This window comes from Melanotaenia boesemani, chromosome 24 (genome assembly GCF_017639745.1).
Source record: "Melanotaenia boesemani isolate fMelBoe1 chromosome 24, fMelBoe1.pri, whole genome shotgun sequence".
Lineage (NCBI taxonomy): Eukaryota > Metazoa > Chordata > Actinopteri > Atheriniformes > Melanotaeniidae > Melanotaenia > Melanotaenia boesemani.
This window is the reverse complement of record NC_055705.1, coordinates 12,183,728-12,202,116: the sequence shown is the minus strand read 5'-3', so window position 1 is coordinate 12,202,116 and position 18,389 is coordinate 12,183,728. Positions and strand designations below refer to the sequence as shown.

General features: G+C 37.9%; 1 protein-coding gene across 3 annotated transcripts in view; it reads left to right on the top strand.

The window, feature by feature from the left end:
- Window positions 1-18,389, top strand: part of LOC121635411 (receptor tyrosine-protein kinase erbB-4-like) — a 302,255-nt gene that overhangs the window by 258,459 nt on the left and 25,407 nt on the right. For 2 of the 3 annotated variants that reach the window (XM_041978536.1, XM_041978533.1), the window contains exons 18-20: window positions 1,979-2,101; window positions 2,752-2,850; window positions 7,630-7,815. In XM_041978536.1, the coding sequence (XP_041834470.1) occupies window positions 1,979-2,101; window positions 2,752-2,850; window positions 7,630-7,815 (408 nt within the window). The remainder of the gene's footprint in view (window positions 1-1,978; window positions 2,102-2,751; window positions 2,851-7,629; window positions 7,816-18,389) is intronic. The other variant, XM_041978534.1, reaches the window with a different exon arrangement.

The following is an 18,389-nucleotide window of genomic DNA, read 5'->3' as shown; positions in this document are numbered from 1 at the left end:
CAGGCCAGCTGCTGGGATGCTGTTCGGTGTCAGCTGTTACTGGCGGGGAAGTAGAGTGGAGGAGGCTTGTCAAAACCCTGAATTGGAATTGTTTTGTATGTGCACAGCTGGTGAGCTGCTACTTCTTGTCGACTGTGATAGCAGCTGACACCAGACTGTGATTTGCTTAGTGGTGCGCCCACTGCAGTCCATGCTGGTAGCTGCCAGTCAGAACACAACTCCACCTTCACACCCCTGATTTATTTGTTTACAAATGCATTTGTTTAGTAAAATCCCAGCTATCACGACATGGCATGCCCTCTTTTTGGACTGCTTTCTTTTTCCTACAAATTAACCCCTGTGTTCACCTCAACTTCCCTCCTCAAGATGTGCTTCTAAATTAATATTTTAAATGAAGCAGACCAGTCTCAGTCTGCTCAAACCTATATATTTCACTTAAGATGTTTAGATTGTTATGTAGTGCTGTAATATTGTAACACATAAATTGGTTAATTGTATCAGTTAATCACACCCTTATGTGTGAAAAAAGCATTTCAGAGATTTTTTAAAGGTAAAGATGAAGAGGAGTTGATGACTTTGTGATAAAGCTCTGTAATAGGTAATACTTTACGATTACATTTGAAAGTATTTCGATATTCCAGCATCTTCCCTACATTATATTCATATGTTTAACATTCTAGAGTCTGTAAATTCAAAGTGCTTATGAACAGATCTTGCAGTAATAGGTTAATTTTCTATTAAGGCTTATCTCTTGTACTGTTTACAGTTTAATAATTTTCTTTTGTGAGTGTATTAGAATAGGTTTACATGCTTTCATGGCTAAAAAAATAATAGGTATCTCATGCTGTACATTACTGAAAAAAATCTTTAATTTCAGATTTTGCCTCTGAGAATTTCTGTCTGTCATACTTTAATATCTACTAGTCAAAATATTAGGCTGGTTGTTGTTGTTTTTTTTTTTTTTAATATCATAATGCCACTTTGCTAATACAAAACATACAATTTGTTTTCACTTCAGAGAGTTTTTAGCAAAAAAATGATGAGTAAAAACCAGCCCAGGTGTATTCCTTTCCTCTGTGTCACATGATTATAATAGCCTGTCAGATTTCATGATGATGATATTAGTGTTAGTGATGATGACATTGAGTTTTAATATTTTATTTTAATGATGATTCTTGAACATTATGTTCTTTCAGTTTAAGAAATGTAATCCATATTCATTTGTTGTCTAATTATCTTTATTCATAATTTAAAAAAAAGGAAAAAGATAAAATGAAAAAGTTATTTTTATTTGATCTAATGTACTCTTTGGTATATTTATTATAATTTTATGAGCACTTCTGTCAGGTATTTATGTTCATGAGTGTTATTCACATTTGATATTGCCCTTGGAATAATGATATTAATGTGCACCATCCAATTGTTTGATTGTTCTTTTAATAAAAAAAAATGTATCAGTATCTGTATTGATATTGGTATCATTATTTTAAAGGTATCAATACTGATATTAATGAAAATGTAACATAAACTAATGGTACCATACAGAAAGGAAAGATGTTGGTATCTCCCATCCATATTTTCATGTTTTCTGCAGATCTTTTATATGCATAAAAACAGCTGTAACACAGCGATGAAAAGATAGATGAACAAATCCTCCTACTACAACGTCCTGTACAGTGGTTCTATACATGTAACATTTATCTGAGACAATAGCTGAGTTAACATTTTTCCCACCGGTGCATCATGATTTTAGAGGAATACCATTATAATTAATAATTAATCGATAACATCTTTCTTTCAACTTATATTTATACAAGTATTTTATCATTTATAGACATATACATCGAATTATCATCCTCAAGCTAATCTAAGCTAATAATTTATGAAGCCATTACACATTAAATGAACTATCTAATATCAGAGTTTTTGAAGAAAAAGTTGGAAAATTGTCTAAATATTCATGTGTTTTGTTTTTCAGCTGGTGGAGCCCCTAACCCCAAGTGGAACAGCCCCTAACAAGGCACAGCTGCGCATCCTGAAGGAGACAGAGCTTAAAAGGGTCAAGATTCTTGGTTCAGGAGCTTTCGGAACAGTTTACAAAGTCAGTGTGTTTCTGTATTTATGAGATCCTGTTTATGAGTGGATGTGATTCAAACAGTCATCATATGTATCCAATATCTGTAAGATGACACCTCATAAACAAGTTTGCCTCAGCAGACCTCACACTTGTCAAACAACCCAGTTCAACATCTTGCAGAAAGAGCAAAAACATTTACTTTTGTGTAAGTAATTCCTGGTAGGCATTAAACTAGGTCAGCTCAAGGACATGGAACAAAAACTCCTGTTTGCTAGCTTAATTCCCAAAACCCTTGCTAAACCTATCAAATAAACACATTATCTACCAGAAGTTTAAAAATTCTCCCAATTCCAGTATTGATGCATCTGTTTAATTTTGTGGCGTACAGTATTTCATTACTCTGCATACAGTCTTTGCTTGAAACACATTGTCAAATTAAAGCCTCGTGCTGCAATTAAATTAGTTGGATGATTTTATTAAAGGTGTTGCAGCTTGCAAAAAGACTGGTTTAGATAGATCAGACCTGCATAGCAATGCTGGCCGAACAATAGACACCATTAAACACAACCACCACTAATCAAATGCATTGAAGTCACAGCTGTATGTGTGTGTGTTTGTGCATGTTTATTAGGACTTAGAGCAGTGCATTTATGGAGATTGCTTGTATATTTCAGGGCATCTGGGTCCCAGAAGGTGAGACAGTGAAGATCCCTGTCGCTATTAAAATCCTCAACGAGGCTACCGGTCCGAAAGCCAATGTGGAGTTCATGGATGTGAGTATTTATAACACAACAATTTGTGTCTATTTGTATTCATGCCTGTGTGTCTGAGCTGTAAAGTCTTAGTGCTGTCAAAGAGATGGCTGAGGTTGTCACTTTGTGGGATTGTGTATTTGGTGGTAAATTCTTATGAAAGCAGCATCTCAGTCAGTACCTGTAATAAACTGAACTCTACTGTGCTGCACAGTCAGGCATGTATTGAACAAGACTCTATTAAAAAATAGCACTAGGTTATGAGATATGGCTTTATTGGAATCCTGAAGTGATAGAGAGGAGAAGAAGAAGAAAAAGGGAACAAGCTTGGGAGTTTCAAACTCTTACCAGCTTATCTTTGTCACATTTTCTACTTTCTTTTTCTTCCCCGTCCTCCAACACAGGCTTTGTATTTGGAGGCTACAACTGCATACTTACCACAAGCTCTTGCAGAATGATAGTAGTTCATTTTTAAATCACAGCAAGTGTCAGAGATTTCAATGACCTTTCTAAATCTCTTGCATGCAAACAACAAATAACAAAAAGAAAAGAAACTGTATCAAATCTTAAAAGCTAGTCAAAGAAAATACTTTGAAAATAATGTTGAAATGAAATTTTAAAAAGAAGTCAAATAGTACAAAAGCAACAAATTTCATTTCTAGACAGATTTTTCTTAAAAATAAATTCAGTCAGTTCACTAACTAGACTCTTAAACTACAGAATCGTACTGTTGTAATACACAGAGTGGGGTTTATCTTGCTGAAACAACACTGCAACATTCTTCTGAATCTGACACTCACAACGAATAAAAACTCTGTTAGATAACGCAGGGCAACTTCTGTTTCTACCACATAAGAAAAAAACATAGAGCTGCGTCAGATCCTAGCGGTCATGGGTTGATCAGATTTCTATCTGAACTTTTACCTCATCAAACTCTGACTGCGAGCAATTTCTTTTAGCAAGCGCCGCCATATTGTCCCAAAAATGCATTAGGTTTTTATGTGTTAACCCTCCTTATTTGGCTCCTCTTAAAGTGGAGGAGCAATGGCTCTTCTCCAGGCAACTCCCAGATTACCAAGGTCCCCTCCCTATCTCTAAGGGACAGCCCAGCCACCCCAGCCGTGGAAACTCTTTCTGGCAACTTTTATTTACAATCTTGTTCTTTTGGTCACTACCCACAGCTGGCAATGATTGGTGAGGGAACTTAGATCGACCAGTAAACTGAGAGCTTTGCTTTTTGGTTTTTGTTAGCTTCTTCTTCGCCATGACAGACTGATGCAGACTCTGCATCGCCTCAGATGCTGCACTGATCCACTTGTTGATCTCTCTATACATTTTTCCTTTACTCATGAATAAGAGCCAGAGATACTTGACTCCTCCAATACATCATGTTTTTTTTTATCTTTTTTTATTTATTTTTGCTTTAAATTATTGTAGTTTGTCTAGTTTGCACATGGTATGTTTTTCTGTGATGTGCCAGTAAATACCTCAGAAGATGACTCAGTTCCATCATTTTCTCTATGATGGGTCCTTTAGGCAAACTCAGTGTTAATCGGTGAAGAGGGGCTTTGCAGTTGCACAGGTACACTTACCATTGGCTAATATTGTTCAACACAACACACAGGAAAATAAATAGTAATGAAAAATCTGGTAATAGTAACAATTTTATCCACAACCAGCTACATGCTAACCACAGCAAATACCCTCTCTACTCAGTTTTCCCTCTCCTTTCCATGCATTATTCCTCCTCCCTTCTCTTGCTTTTTCCCTCTTTTCCTCTCTTTGTTTTTCCCAGTGGGTGGCTCTGTCCATCCAGAGCCAATATGCTCTGTCTGCTAGCTCGTTAAACAGCAATCTAAAGGCAGGCTCACGCTTCACCACTGAGAAACTAGCCGCTGGAGTGCCAGCTCCAAACACACTTACAAAGTCCACACAGACACACACACTCATATGCATAGAGCATGTTTTCTGCAGCAAAAAAAGCCTCCCTAGGTGGTTTTGGCTTTGTGAGACTGTTAGAGATACAAGGCGATTTGCTTGGGTTGGCAAATATGTGATTCTGACAGTTGATATTTGAAATGCTTAGGCCTAGTAATACACTAATTTATTGCTCTGATGCATGCATGTGCAACCTAGAACATGGACCACCTTTGCAGAGCTCTGCCAGTCTTATCACCTGGCATGTGTGCAAATGTATGTGTGTGTGTGTGTGTGTGTGTGTGTGAGAAGAAAGTGAGCAAAGCAGTGAGATGGGAAAGGCGGGTCAGTCGGCTGTAATGGAGGTCAACGCTCAGGGAGATGAGAGAGAAACCAAAACACACACACACATACACACACACACTCAAGCAAATGCACGTGCAAGTCCTCTAACATTTGCCCAGAGAGTAGAAACCAAGAGCAAGAGTTTAGCCCAACATAGTTTATGACTCCCAGGGTCCTCTGGGAATGATAGAGTGAGAATAAAAGCACTCTGTCCTCCCTTTTTCCTCTCTCTTGATCCCAAGGTGTGAGGAATGCCCAGTGTAGAGGTGGCTAGAAGTGTCAGGTCTGGAGTTGTTGGCGGGGGAGCAGGTGCTTTTATGTAGTGAAGATCTAGTAGTACCACTTTCGCCCAAAAGGCTCTGTTTAAATCACTGATGGTGCCAAAAGCCTCTCCATGGCTTAAGGTCCCCTCCCCTATTCCTGTTTTGAATTAATGTACTTGTGCACACCACCACCACTCTATCTAAGCTCATTTTTCAACATCTAAATTTAAAAAGACACCTCATCTATCTATAAGCTGCCCTGAGGCCAAGCCCCGATATACATTTTCTCGACCACATACTGAATGTAAAGAGAGCGACTCTGAGTGTGTGTCCTTGAGTGCGCAAGTGTTTCAGAGAGCTGCCAAAACTCTCTATCCGCATCCTCGAATGTGAGCGAAAAAGAGCCAGAGAAAAGCAACAGGAGATGAGAACAGCTGAATTGAGTGCTTTTAAGCAATGACACTGAGTGGAGCTTCCACGAGCGTCGACCGTCGCGATCATAACACTTCATCACCACCGCACATCCTTTGGCTTGCAGCTTTGCAATAACAATTACCCAGCGTTCAAACCTCTATGTCCATCTGCTGCAGAGCGGACAAGAGGGACAACAGAAAACGCATGTGCAAGGAAAATCAAATGAGGGTTTTATAAAATCAGGCACAAAGTGAGCCTGTGTTCACCAGCATGCATGACTCACATTTCAGTGTTCTAATTGTGTTGGTGCAACATTTAAGAGCCCTCTGTGTGTTACTTGCTAAAATATAGATAAAAGGCTGTGTTTGCACAGCTTTGAAGATGGGCTTCTGCAGGATTTTCGCTCATTGTGAGAATACCCTGGACAGATGTGTTGCATGAAGATGTAGTCGTCATGCCACAAGTCCTCATTAATGTATCAAACTCCACCTCCAGATGAAAATGATAATCCAACATCCATACATGGTCATACATGTTAAATTTTGATTTGTAAGTAAGCCAACCTCAGGGCCGAGAGGCTTTAGATGTTGATAGTGGACATTAACATCAAAATTAGTAAGTTCTTTGAGAAGCTTTGTCTTGATTTATCTCCTTTTATACTCAAATCTCTGTATTGATTAGCGGACTTCAAAGTCTTTTTCCAGCTCAGGATCCGGATCAGCAAGCTGCTATGTTTGCCAATAAAAGATTTGTAAAAGATTTTTTTGCCTAATTGGTTCTTTTTTTCAATAATTTAGGACTTGTCTGAAAACTTAAATGTTTATGTCATGTTTATGCAAAAGTGAGCATTAGCCGCTTGAAGCAAACGACAGAAAGATTGGAGTTGAACCATCCAACCATGTAAATATTTTTATCTCTGCTAAAAATCAAACAAATAGTGGAGAGAAGTTTGTAAAAGTTTTCCCTTGGAGACCAGATTTAATCATGAGAAGTGTCCATGTCTGTAGTTACTGTTAGCTACAGTGTTCTGTAGCTAATAGTAACTAGCTGCTTACTCAACCACATACCATATTCAGCTAACAAGCTAGCTACAGCAAAGGCAAACTCTCCATAACTTAATGAGACTTCCTCAAAGAAAGATCATATATCACTGCATGCCATGAGTTCAGACAATATATTTTTCTATATGGGCTATATGGGCTTTTAATTTAAAAACTTTGCTATTTTACTAGCCAACTTTTGTGTTTTAATGAAAATGAAAGATAAACCCCTTCTACGACACTACACAAAGTCAGCACGCAGCTTTTTGGTTTTCTTTCTAAACATTGGCTTTTTGTAGTTGGCTATTTTTGGATAGTTGAAAGACTAGCTTCTTAGATACAAGATGGCTGACTTAGAAATGGGCAGAATTTGTTATGTATCCACATGTCATGTATAATATTGCTGAATAAACCACATATGGGTGGAGTTCAATAAGACATAGTTAAAAACTTTAGAAACTTTAAACTTTGTGCTTATGAAGAAAAGTTTGTAAATCGACTTCAACAGTTTATTAGTGAGTAGTATTTAACAACCTTACATAAATTAAAAAATCTATACTGATTTTCTGTTCTTCCAAAATTCAGTCTCATTCATTTTCCTTGAAACGATATTATATGACTCGTACCTTCAAACAACTGTAGTAGAATAATCAGTAAATACAACTGCTCATTCTTATAACACATTCTTTGATTTAAAAGAAGCTTGAGGCAGTATAAAAATCATAAGCTGTATTTAAGCAGAAATCAGACTTTAGAATGCTGCTCTGTGAATCAACCCTCTTAGTCCGTTTTTTGGCTCTGTTTTTCCCCCTCTCACTCAGGAGGCTCTGATCATGGCCAGCATGGAGCATCCCCACCTGGTGCGTCTGCTGGGCGTCTGCCTGAGCCCCACCATCCAGCTGGTCACCCAGCTCATGCCCCACGGCTGCCTCCTGGACTACGTGCACGAGCACAAGGACAACATTGGATCGCAGCTGCTGCTCAACTGGTGTGTCCAAATTGCGAAGGTAAGCAGCTGTAACAGCACCAAATTGGATGGCATCTGGTGTCGTCGCAACATTTGTGTCTTACTGTATGTGTTGGCAGGTGGGAGGATTGTAATAGATTTTATGGATATGTGCTCATGCTGTTTGAGCTTGCTTTTTTTTCTCTCTCACTAGATTTTGAACACTGACAACATTTTGATAGTTTCTAACTCAGCACACTTAACTAGTTTTCTATCTGCTATGAGAAAAAATAAAGTCCCTCCAATATTTAATCTTTTGCTTTGTGCTTTACTTTCCCAGATTTCCTTTGTTTTCCAGCATCAGTGCAAATATATACAAACTCAGAGCAGCCATTAACAAAAACACCATTTAAATGTTTAGTATAAATCTTTTTTTAACTGCTAGATTCTGACTCTTACCCCAAGGAAAATAGTGAATGTGCCAGGCGGGCATTACTCAGTGTGCAGGAAGATCTGCTATAATACAGAAACATACAAAGTCACATTTGATAACAATAGCCACGAAAAGGCCCTGATCAGTTTAATAAGTTTTTATATCACTTTACGAGATTTGTTTTTGTACTGTTAATGTGTTTTCTGTATGATGTGAGGCTCTACTCAAAGATGTTTTAAGTTTTCCTTTTTTGAGTGTTTTAAATTTTAAGTATTTAAAGCTTGCATTATCATGTGAAATTTAAAATGGTGCTTTAATTAGCTAAGAATCAGTCATTTATACCATCAGAACACGTGGCTCGAACATGTTGGATTTCCTTATTACTGCCTTATTACTATCAAGGTTTTAACTCAGCTCCTCAGCTCCTCAATGACCAATGCAGGTTTTAGGTGTTTCCTTGCTTCAACACACCTGACTCAAAATAATGGATCACTATGCAAAAAACTTGACAAGCTGTGGGGTCAATTTTATTAGAATCAGGTGTGTTGGAGTATTGAAGCATCTAAAACATGGCCACTGATATTATAAACTTCTCTTGAGACATGCACTCTCCTCATTGTAAATGCTGTACTACAGGATGCACAACACAACAGAAGTATGCTGCTGCCAAGCTACTGGTTTTGAAGTTGATTATAAGCATCCAAGTGCTTTTCTATTGTTTTTTTTCTTTTTGTTTGTTTGTTTGTTTGTTTAATGATTTTGGTGTTTTGTAGTTATGAGCCAGCTTTAGACCAAATACATATAGACATAAGTGATTTTTTGTTTTGTTTTGTTTTTTTTACTGGATTTTCTAATCCTCAGAAAATTCTCCTGACCCTTCTTGGGGAAAAAAAAAGTGTTTTTGTGCTGTAAACATCACAGTGTCACTTAATTGTGATGAAAACTGTCTATACTGTTGATAAAATTTGTAAAGAAATTTTAAATTTATTTTAACAACGGGATTTTGTGGGTAAAAACTGGCTCAAAACGCCCTTTACAGAGTAAAACCAGGTTGTATTTTTTCTGACATAGAGAGGTTATCTGCGTCATGAGATAGGTCCTGCCGTGCAGGTATAGAAAACCAGGCCCACCAACGCATATGAAGGGATGTGAACTTATATGGTGCAGATTTGCTAGTTTCAGACTTCTTTCACAGAGTTTCTGATGAAATATTCCTGCAATGGGATGGATTTGTGCTTTTGAGGGGTGTAAAAGTAACACCAGACTTTATTCTTTACCTGCTAATCCTCATTTGGCAACAGACAGCAGCGCAAATCATAGCAGCAGCAACTTCCAGCAGCACTTCCTGCAGCTACCACAAGCTGCGGCGAGTCTCCACAGCTTTCCAGAGCTGCTGGAGCTGCTGACAGGCCAGCTAACAGCGCTAACGGCTCAGGCTGATTTGGTTCGGGACCACCTTCTTCTTGTGTAGCTGAGTAGATTCAGGAGGGGAAAAGGCTTCCACCTCAAAGACAGCTCTGTGGCGTAGATGCTTTGTGAATCTTGCTTTGCATCTTGCCAGTGAGTTGAGCTGCTGTCTGTCAATCATTTCTGTCGGTGTGTCCCAACCCGCCCATTCTCCACACCTGCCACCCCAACCCTTGCAGTTTCAGGCATTTTTCAAATGCGGCAGTGGGAGGAGTTACACAAAAAGTAGGGGCTGGAGTTACACATTAATGTCCAATTAGTCTGGTTAAAAATAACAATGTGATTATTTTTTTGCCTAATTACCTTGTATAGCTCCCAGCTAATAGTTTGCCTTTTTTTTTTTTTTTTTAAGTCCCCATCCTTTTCCAAACACCTTCCATAGACAAATTCTGCCATTAGTCCCATGCAAACTGATAAACCTAAACCTAAACCTAACAACTGCATGCTAATCAACGACTCATTGTGCATAAAAAAAAAAAAAAATCTTGTTTTATACACATTGTTTAGATAATTTTATGTTTCGGAGTTCTCCTTTGTTAGCCAGTCCATTAAAATTGATTCCCATTGGTCAGTAAAGGCAGTGTGTCCCGTCGTTTCATTCACCTGACATTCATTTGTTAGTGATGAGTACTTTGGTTTCATGGGGTTTGAGAGGTTAGTTTAGCAGGGTTTAACCCCTTATCCCATGTGATAGATGACTCCTAAGAGCTTGAGGAACAGGTTACTTAAGCAGGTACTTATTGCCATAATTGGATTCGATTTCACCTGCAGCGGCCAGAGGGGAAATGTTGGGGTCCTGGTGCTTCTGTTAGAAGAGAGGAAGAGATCGCTCAGTACTCGCCTAGACTCCCACAGTCAGTTCAATAAATAGACTGTGACTGATGGAACATGCAGCTATTTATCCTTGATGTATAGCTTGGATGGAACTGTTTGACTGGAATTCCTACATTGATCATTTGTTCCTATTGAGTGAATTAGGGAATCAGTCAAGTAAAGTCTTTTTTTCATATTAGCCAACAGTTTGTTTTATTGTTTCCATTATTCTCATTACTACATGGAAGCTACAGTGCTAGTTAAACCACCCACACCTTGATTTTATTACTAAAAACTTTGTTTCAAATAGTTTCCAGTCACTTTGCTAAATGAATTATGTTTTTTATTGCTGTAATGTAAACCATTTATATCTATTTGTGTAGCTGATCTTTCCACACAAGAGAATGGCAACATTACTGCATCACAGCCATGTAGAAAAATACTGTTCAGTGGGTGATTGGAGTGGATAAAGAAGTTCCACATGCAGTTTTGTTAGAAATTATAAGTACAGATATAAACTAGGAGCACTCAGAGAGGGCAGACTTTCACCAAGCCATACGGTCACTCACCTGAGAAAAACCCCAAAAGGCCCAACCTTTTGGATCACCAGATCCAGAATATCAACATGGATCAACCAATGTCTGATTATAGCATCTACCACGATGGAAAAATGATCCATATCTCCCAATAGTTATTATAAAAATTCTGGATGCAGACAGCAATCCGGATCATCCCCAGCGTCACCTACTTGTCCCTTTATTCCATTTCTGACATTTCCTAAAAATTGAATTAAAATCTTTCTATAGCTTTTTGAGTTATTCCACCAAAAACATAATTTAAAAGAAAGGGAGAACAGAAGCAGGAGAATAAACAAAAAAAAAAAAAAAAAGCTTTGGCTATGCTACAACAAATGAATGAGGAAGCCTCAGATGGAGGAGAAATGGTCAGTTCCTCTCACAACAAAAGGATCAGGTTTGGAGTAGATATCGTTGACATGAATCCAAGGCAGTATTCATCTCAGGCTGCAACTAGAAGACGGCCTGTTGTGGTGTTTTATAACGTTTTGGACATGGCTGCACTGACTGGGTCCTCCACCGGAGCTGCATCGATGCCAGAATGACCTGGCATCCGTTCATTACTGAGCTGTCGACTTTAGCATTATATGATGCTTTTTTTTCTAATTGTTCCCCCTCAAATAAATGATAAAAAAATATAAATACATTTGAAAAATTATTTAATTTCACCAGATCCTGACAAGTCAATGTTGTAAGCTAGTAAGCTCTCTAGCTCCATCTATCTATCCATCCTTTCATTTAGCACACTTAGATCAGGTTGTAGAGACAACAGTTCCTTAAAGGAAATCCAGACATGATTCTGGCCCAGATTCTCATCCCTCAGAGGGAAGTGACCGGGAACTACCCAAAAACAAATATCTGAACCACATTAGCTGCCACCTTTTGAAGAGGATGAGCAGCTGCTACTATGAGCTCACTCATGAACAAGATCCAGAGATACTTAAAGTTCTTCTCTTTTCTTCTACCTTTTGAACACAAGAACGTGTGTTTGCAAACACCTTTGATGGCTGCCTCTTAGAATCAAAGCGTATGAAATATCTACAGTAGGAATCAGTTTGACTGCATACGAGCTACCCTTTTCATTTACAGCTGTGTTTTCCAAGTTACAGCAGGGATACCATGTAAGAGGACGCTTTTCCAAACCTAACCCTCCAACTAGCTTGATTTTGCCATGTTACATCAGCCTTTTGGAACCTCCTCACAGGTCTCACAGAGCCCTGAAATAAATTTTTAAAGCATAAAAGGAAAGGCTTTTCTGCAGCGTCTCAATGAGCATTTGAGTGCATATCCATTTATGTGTGTTTTTTTTGCTTCTTTGTACATCCAAGCACATGGCTATGGATATTTGGGCATGCGAGCAAAATAAATAACTCAGACTTCTCCTCTGAATGATCTTTGCACTCTCAAGGTAATGATGGGGAACCTCTCCACCAGCAGAGAGAGCATACTTCAGAAGATGCACAGTTTTCTAGCTAAGGGGAGAATAATTTCCCTCACTCTTCAGTTGGCTTTGAAAAGGTTGTTGTTGAGATGGAGGATGGAAAAGAGGGAGGAAGAAAGAAAGGTGTAAAAATAACAGAAAGTTAAAAAAATATAGCACACTGAAGGACAGACTGTGTACTGTTAGCATTTAGTAACTCAGAGTAATGAGCAAAATGGAAGCGCCATACAGGAATCTTATAGGAAAGCTTCAATAGATTGCAATGACTTGCAAATCATTTAAACATATTTACTTTTTTCAATACAATGAAATATGGAAACTAAGTTACCTGCTTTTAGAAAACTACATGGTGAATTTGGATCAGTAATGTGTTTACCACCATTTTGCGCCACCTTTTATTTCAAACCGAATGTTTGAGAGCTATAGAGATAAGTCAGCAATAGTTACAAACTCAAATACTTTCTTGTTTTGTGCTTAACAAAAGATTTCAGCTTCTCAAAAGCTCAGGACTGTTGTTTTGTTGTTTTGTAATGTCCCAACGGTTTTCAGTGACAAGCATGGATTGCATTCAGGTCAGCTCAGCACCCTGGCTTCTACTACAGAGACATGCTTATGTATCATATGAAGAATTTGATTGGTGTGGCTGAAATAAGCAAGACCTTCTCTGAAAAAAAAACAACTGAATGGCAACATGTTTTTCTAAAATCAATTTATGTTGCCCAGAATTAATACAGATGTGCAGATTACACATTCCATGTATATGAATGCATCACTATATCATCACAAAGTCTGACTTTGAAACTGCATGCTGATAACAAACTGCCTTGTAATTGTCCTCTTCATCTGGAACATTCAGGATTCTTTTTTTCCAAGATAAGTTTCAGATTGTGATTGAACAAAAAGCAGACGTTTTCTTTCAACCCCAGTCCCAGGTAATAAATTTGGCATATTCAAAAATATCAGGAATGTTATTTTTTGATTGCAAAAAACATCCCCAGTAAGTTTGCTTGTAAAGAAAAAGACATGGAAAGTGAGAATTTAAGCTGCATAGAAAACATTTCAGATTGTCACATTTATCCTGAATTAAAAGGAAGAATGTATTTTTGTGTGTGTGTGTGTCTGATATAAAGTAAATGACATGAGGCTTGTAATGTTAATTTAATTCATTCAGTGCATTCCTCTGTTGTTGAGCTGTAAATGCTGGCTGGGAATCTTTGTTTCCAGCTTCACCATAATTTATTGTCATGGTAGTTTGCCAGTGTCCCAACCCCATCGCGACCACCACGTCTGCTTGCCACAACAATAGCAGCGGCTGTATGTGGGGTATGACCCGGGCAGGTGACTGCTGTGCCACGAATTGATTGGCCGAGGCCTGTCGCCAGGCAGTGACTCTTCATCACTGAGTGTTTTGGGCATTGAGATAATGGCCCCCATTAATCTATAGCCACACTCAGGGCTGTTCCACTCCCACCGCCACACACACAATCACAAAACGCACACACATAATGCAGAGCATTCACAGAGGTTTCTTTAGATGTGCTTCAATCTCTCCTTGTTTTTTTTCCCTTCTTTTACTTTTACTGATATTACTTTGTTGTGTGTATTGTCTTTTTTCTCTTTATAGTACTTTCTTTTGATTTTCTTACTTTACTATATATTTCCACCATTTTCTATTCACATTGATGTATTTTTTACTTTTTTTAATTATTTCTTCCACTTCAATCGTATGACTTCATGTTTGCCTCCCTTGTAATTTGCTTTCTATGCAGTCTCTCTGGTTAATTTAGCAGTTTTTGTTTTTTTTTTCTCTGCTATTCCCTCCCTGGTTTCTCCTTCTTATTTCCCTCAGTTTTTCCCATTTTTTTCATTTCCATGGCTGCCCTGTGCTGTTTTATCAGCGGTTTGAGGTTTCCCCGCCACATCATCGTCCTCATTTCCCACTCCAGGCCACATATCCCTAGATGACCCTGTGTGTGTCTATGTGTGTGTTTGCATGCGATTGAAATCTCTGTAGTAGTTTCTCAGTCCATGAAAATGACCTCCTTCTTGCCTTCTCTACATCTCCCTCTTGTCTCCAGCTTCTCTTTGTCACTCACTAACTGAACCACTTTCCCTCTTTTTTTTCATTAGGTTATGGATTATTATTGGAATAATTAGGATTGGGATGTGTTTTAATGAACAAATCAATCACTGAATTAAATATGGGATTGTAAGTTGAGTGTATGTGGAGCTGCAGGAGCCTTTTAATTTGGCTCTTCACTTTTTTTTTTTTTTTTTTTCCTTCCCACTGTCTCCCTTAGTGGTCTCTCTCCCTCAGTATAATGATGTAAAATAGACTGAGAGTAGTTGCAATGTCAGTAAAGTAACTGGGTTTGGCACTCAAGCTCCTGCTAGACAAGTATTGTTTTTGGGGGAAAGGTTGGAGTTCTAATAACTTATGCTTGGGCTTGTATCTAGGCCCTATTGAGCTGTTACACTGGTTAATTGAAAGAGAGTGGGGCACACATAATGGGAAATGTGTGTGCTTACATTTGCTGCTATAAAAACCTTCTAGTTAGATTTGCATCCTTCCATCATTGTGTCTGAGTGTTAATAATGCCATGAAGACTTGTCAGGAGTTTTGCAATGAAGAGAAAAAAATTTGGATCTGCCTTGTGATCTTTGCTTTTGTGTGTGTGTGTGCATTCACGTCCATTAATATTCTTGTGTGGACTTCCATGTGTGTAGATTTGCATCCCTGGAGAAGCCACTCGATGGCATGAGATCCAATCTGGTCAAGCTTAGTTTGAAGCCCTCTGTGTCATTCACTTCCCTCTCTGTGCTGAGCAAACACATCTACCCTGTACTCATTAGCCAAGCCTTTACACTTCTCCCTCCACCTGCCCCCAACACACATCCTTCAATTCCCCCTCCCTCACCAGAAAAATGAATCCTGTGATTTTGTGTCTATCATGTTATCACATCTCAAGGAGAGGAATGTTGTAGTGCTCACAACATAAGGGCTTGGATGCATGTATTTGCTGATGAAGTTGTCCCTAATTCTTTTATACTTGTTTTGTTTTCTTCTGGTTACATAGGTCTGCTTCTTCTTAATGTTCTTTTACTGGAAACTCTTGCGGGTTTATCTACAATTTTTCAACTTAACCCAGTAGTCAAAAGTAATTTAATCTATAAGAATAGGAATTAAATATACAACAAACATTTGGCAATAATGAAAAGGAAATTACAATATATATATATATATATATATATATATATATTTTTTTTTTTTTTTTTTTCTTTTTCAACAAAATATAGGTAAGTTATCACTATGTGAACTATGTGAGTCATGCAATGAAAGCAGAGGGATATTTGGTTGATCCAGTGCATTATGTTGGTTGAAACTTTCCAATTCTGCCATTTAGGGAAACCACTAAATAATGTTTGTGTGGTCAAATGTTTATTACATTGTCTAGTGAGACTGTCCTGTAATGCCAGGATGCAGGATTCTACAAACTACAGACTTGTCTAAACCTAACCAAGAAGTTTTGTATCCTAAACCTAACCAAGTAGTGTTAATTCCTAAAACTAACCAAAATGTCCACACAAGTTTGTTTACCTACTCTAAAAATTGAATTTTGACACCTAAACCTAAGAAATGACTAAACAAAAGTAAACAGTAAAAACACAAAAAACAGAAGTAAATAAGCAACTTTCATTTTTAAAAGTTGTGTAGGATACCATCGATTCCCCTTCAGCCACTTCAAAGGATCCTAAACTGTATGTAACACCTAACTAAGTACTTGTTTCTTAAACCTAACCAAGATTATTATAGAAGTATGTTCCCCTTACCTAACCAACTGCAAAGCAGAAGAAAACACACAGTAAAAATACAGAAGACAAAAATAAAAAGCAACTTTTGTAATGCTAAGTGGGGGAATATTACTATTTCCCATTCAACCTTTTCAAAAGACCTTGTCCTTTATTTATGTGAAGGACAAGATCTATCGTTGTTGCAGCCAGTACATTGAACTGTCATACATCTCTGCGATCTCAAGATATAGATATATAAAATTGACAGACAGCTGTTAAGATTTTCAACTATTGACAATTATTTATTATGAAATATCCTGTGGACTGGCTTAAACATATGTATTTATTGTGCCTATATTTAAAGCTAGCCTTCTTTAATGATGCCATGTTATGCTCAGCTAGTGAATTTTATTTAACAACAAACACAAAAAAACAAAGCTTCGGTGCTTGTTGCCATCCTGTAGCTGTAAAGAAAAGGTGCAACAGTGGCAGCAATTAACTATAAAGTAATGAAAACTGTCCTCTGTGCACTGAAAGGCAATTATCATTATAAACTGAAGAGCAACAAGCTTCCTGTCATTTAAATTCCTGTTAACAGTTGATGAGCTAACAGAATGCAGCCTGGAGGTGAAGTGTGTTTTTCAGTTCAGCATTTGTCACTGACATGTTGAACATGTGTTTAATCCAGAACAAGTCTAATGAAAGTCAGGGAAGATAAGATGCGTACCAAGAATGTGGGGAATTTATTAAAGCTGACATTAATGTTGCATCCTTGCAGTTTGTTTCAAATGGTTTGTCAGTATTGTTGCTTTTCCCTAAAGCAGTTGTTTACAGATTCATCTTGAAGTGTATGGGATAAAATTTTATGTATTGAATTCTTTTAACTTTAATGTAAAAATGTAATAGCAAAGTCGGAAATCTTTGAATTTACTTTTTGGAGTGATTTGATGTTGTTTCTTATGAAGTAGCAGATTAAGAATTTCAGAAGTGATTGATGCACACAAAGCTGAAAACATTAGGTTTCTTTTATTCCCGCCTATGTTTTCTTCTAAAACACATTACGTAGTTAGAATGAATTTATTACTGTCAGCAGGCTATATGTTAGTGATCCATGTTCAGCCCTTCATTTCCCCGGGGCTTCATTAATAATGCAGTCCCACAATGCTTTGCATCTCCGAGCTTCACACCATGATTACCAAACAACCCATAAAACTATTTTGCAAGATAAAAAATTCCAAAACCAACTGATGTGCACTTTGAGCATTATTTTTTTCTCTTTTGCTGATGGAGATGTATTCTTAAAAATTTCCTACACACAAAGACCAGTCCCTAGGGAAATGCACATGCCCCTGCTGATGCAACAAAATAAGAAAAACAGGGTGGAGGGAGATGAGGAAAAAGAGTTTGGTATGGTAAGGAGTACAGCCGGTTGGGAGATAAGCCCTATGGGCCTTTCTAATTATCTGTAAGGATCAGTACTGCTCAAGGATGCATAAGGGGAGGGATTTGACTACTAGATTCACTGGGTAGAAAGGGCTGATTGGATTGGTCACCTCTTTCAATACACACCCATTACTCATGCTGCCTCAAGCTGAGGCTCATTAGGCATATGCACACATGCAATGAAAACGGGGATTCTCCTTCAATACCCCGTGACAATGCAATTTTGAAATCTGCACACAGCATTCAACTTTCTTTTTTCTCCTGTTGAGTTCTCGGGAAATCATTTTAATAAGAAAGCAATACTAGCAGTTTAAGTACTGTTACAAGTCAATATTGTACAATCAAGTTTTCATTTTCTCAGTGCAAGCAGCTTTATTATAATCAGGAATAGTGTTTTGAAATTTGATACCTGTTTTTGCGCCTATGCATCTGGAGTAATTCATCAAGTATATCTGCATACTGTAGCAGTGGAAAGTTTTCAGACCTGATTAAGGTTTATAAATTGGGAACCACCAAAAGAGTTGACATATTGAGTATTGAGCCAGATAGGTAACCAACAAGCCAATGGCCCCTATAAATCAAAATCCAGATTTCCTTTGTGAATCAATTTACAGAAGTCTAGAACTGGCCCCCACCAAACAGATCTTTAAGGTGAAATGGTGAAACAGAAA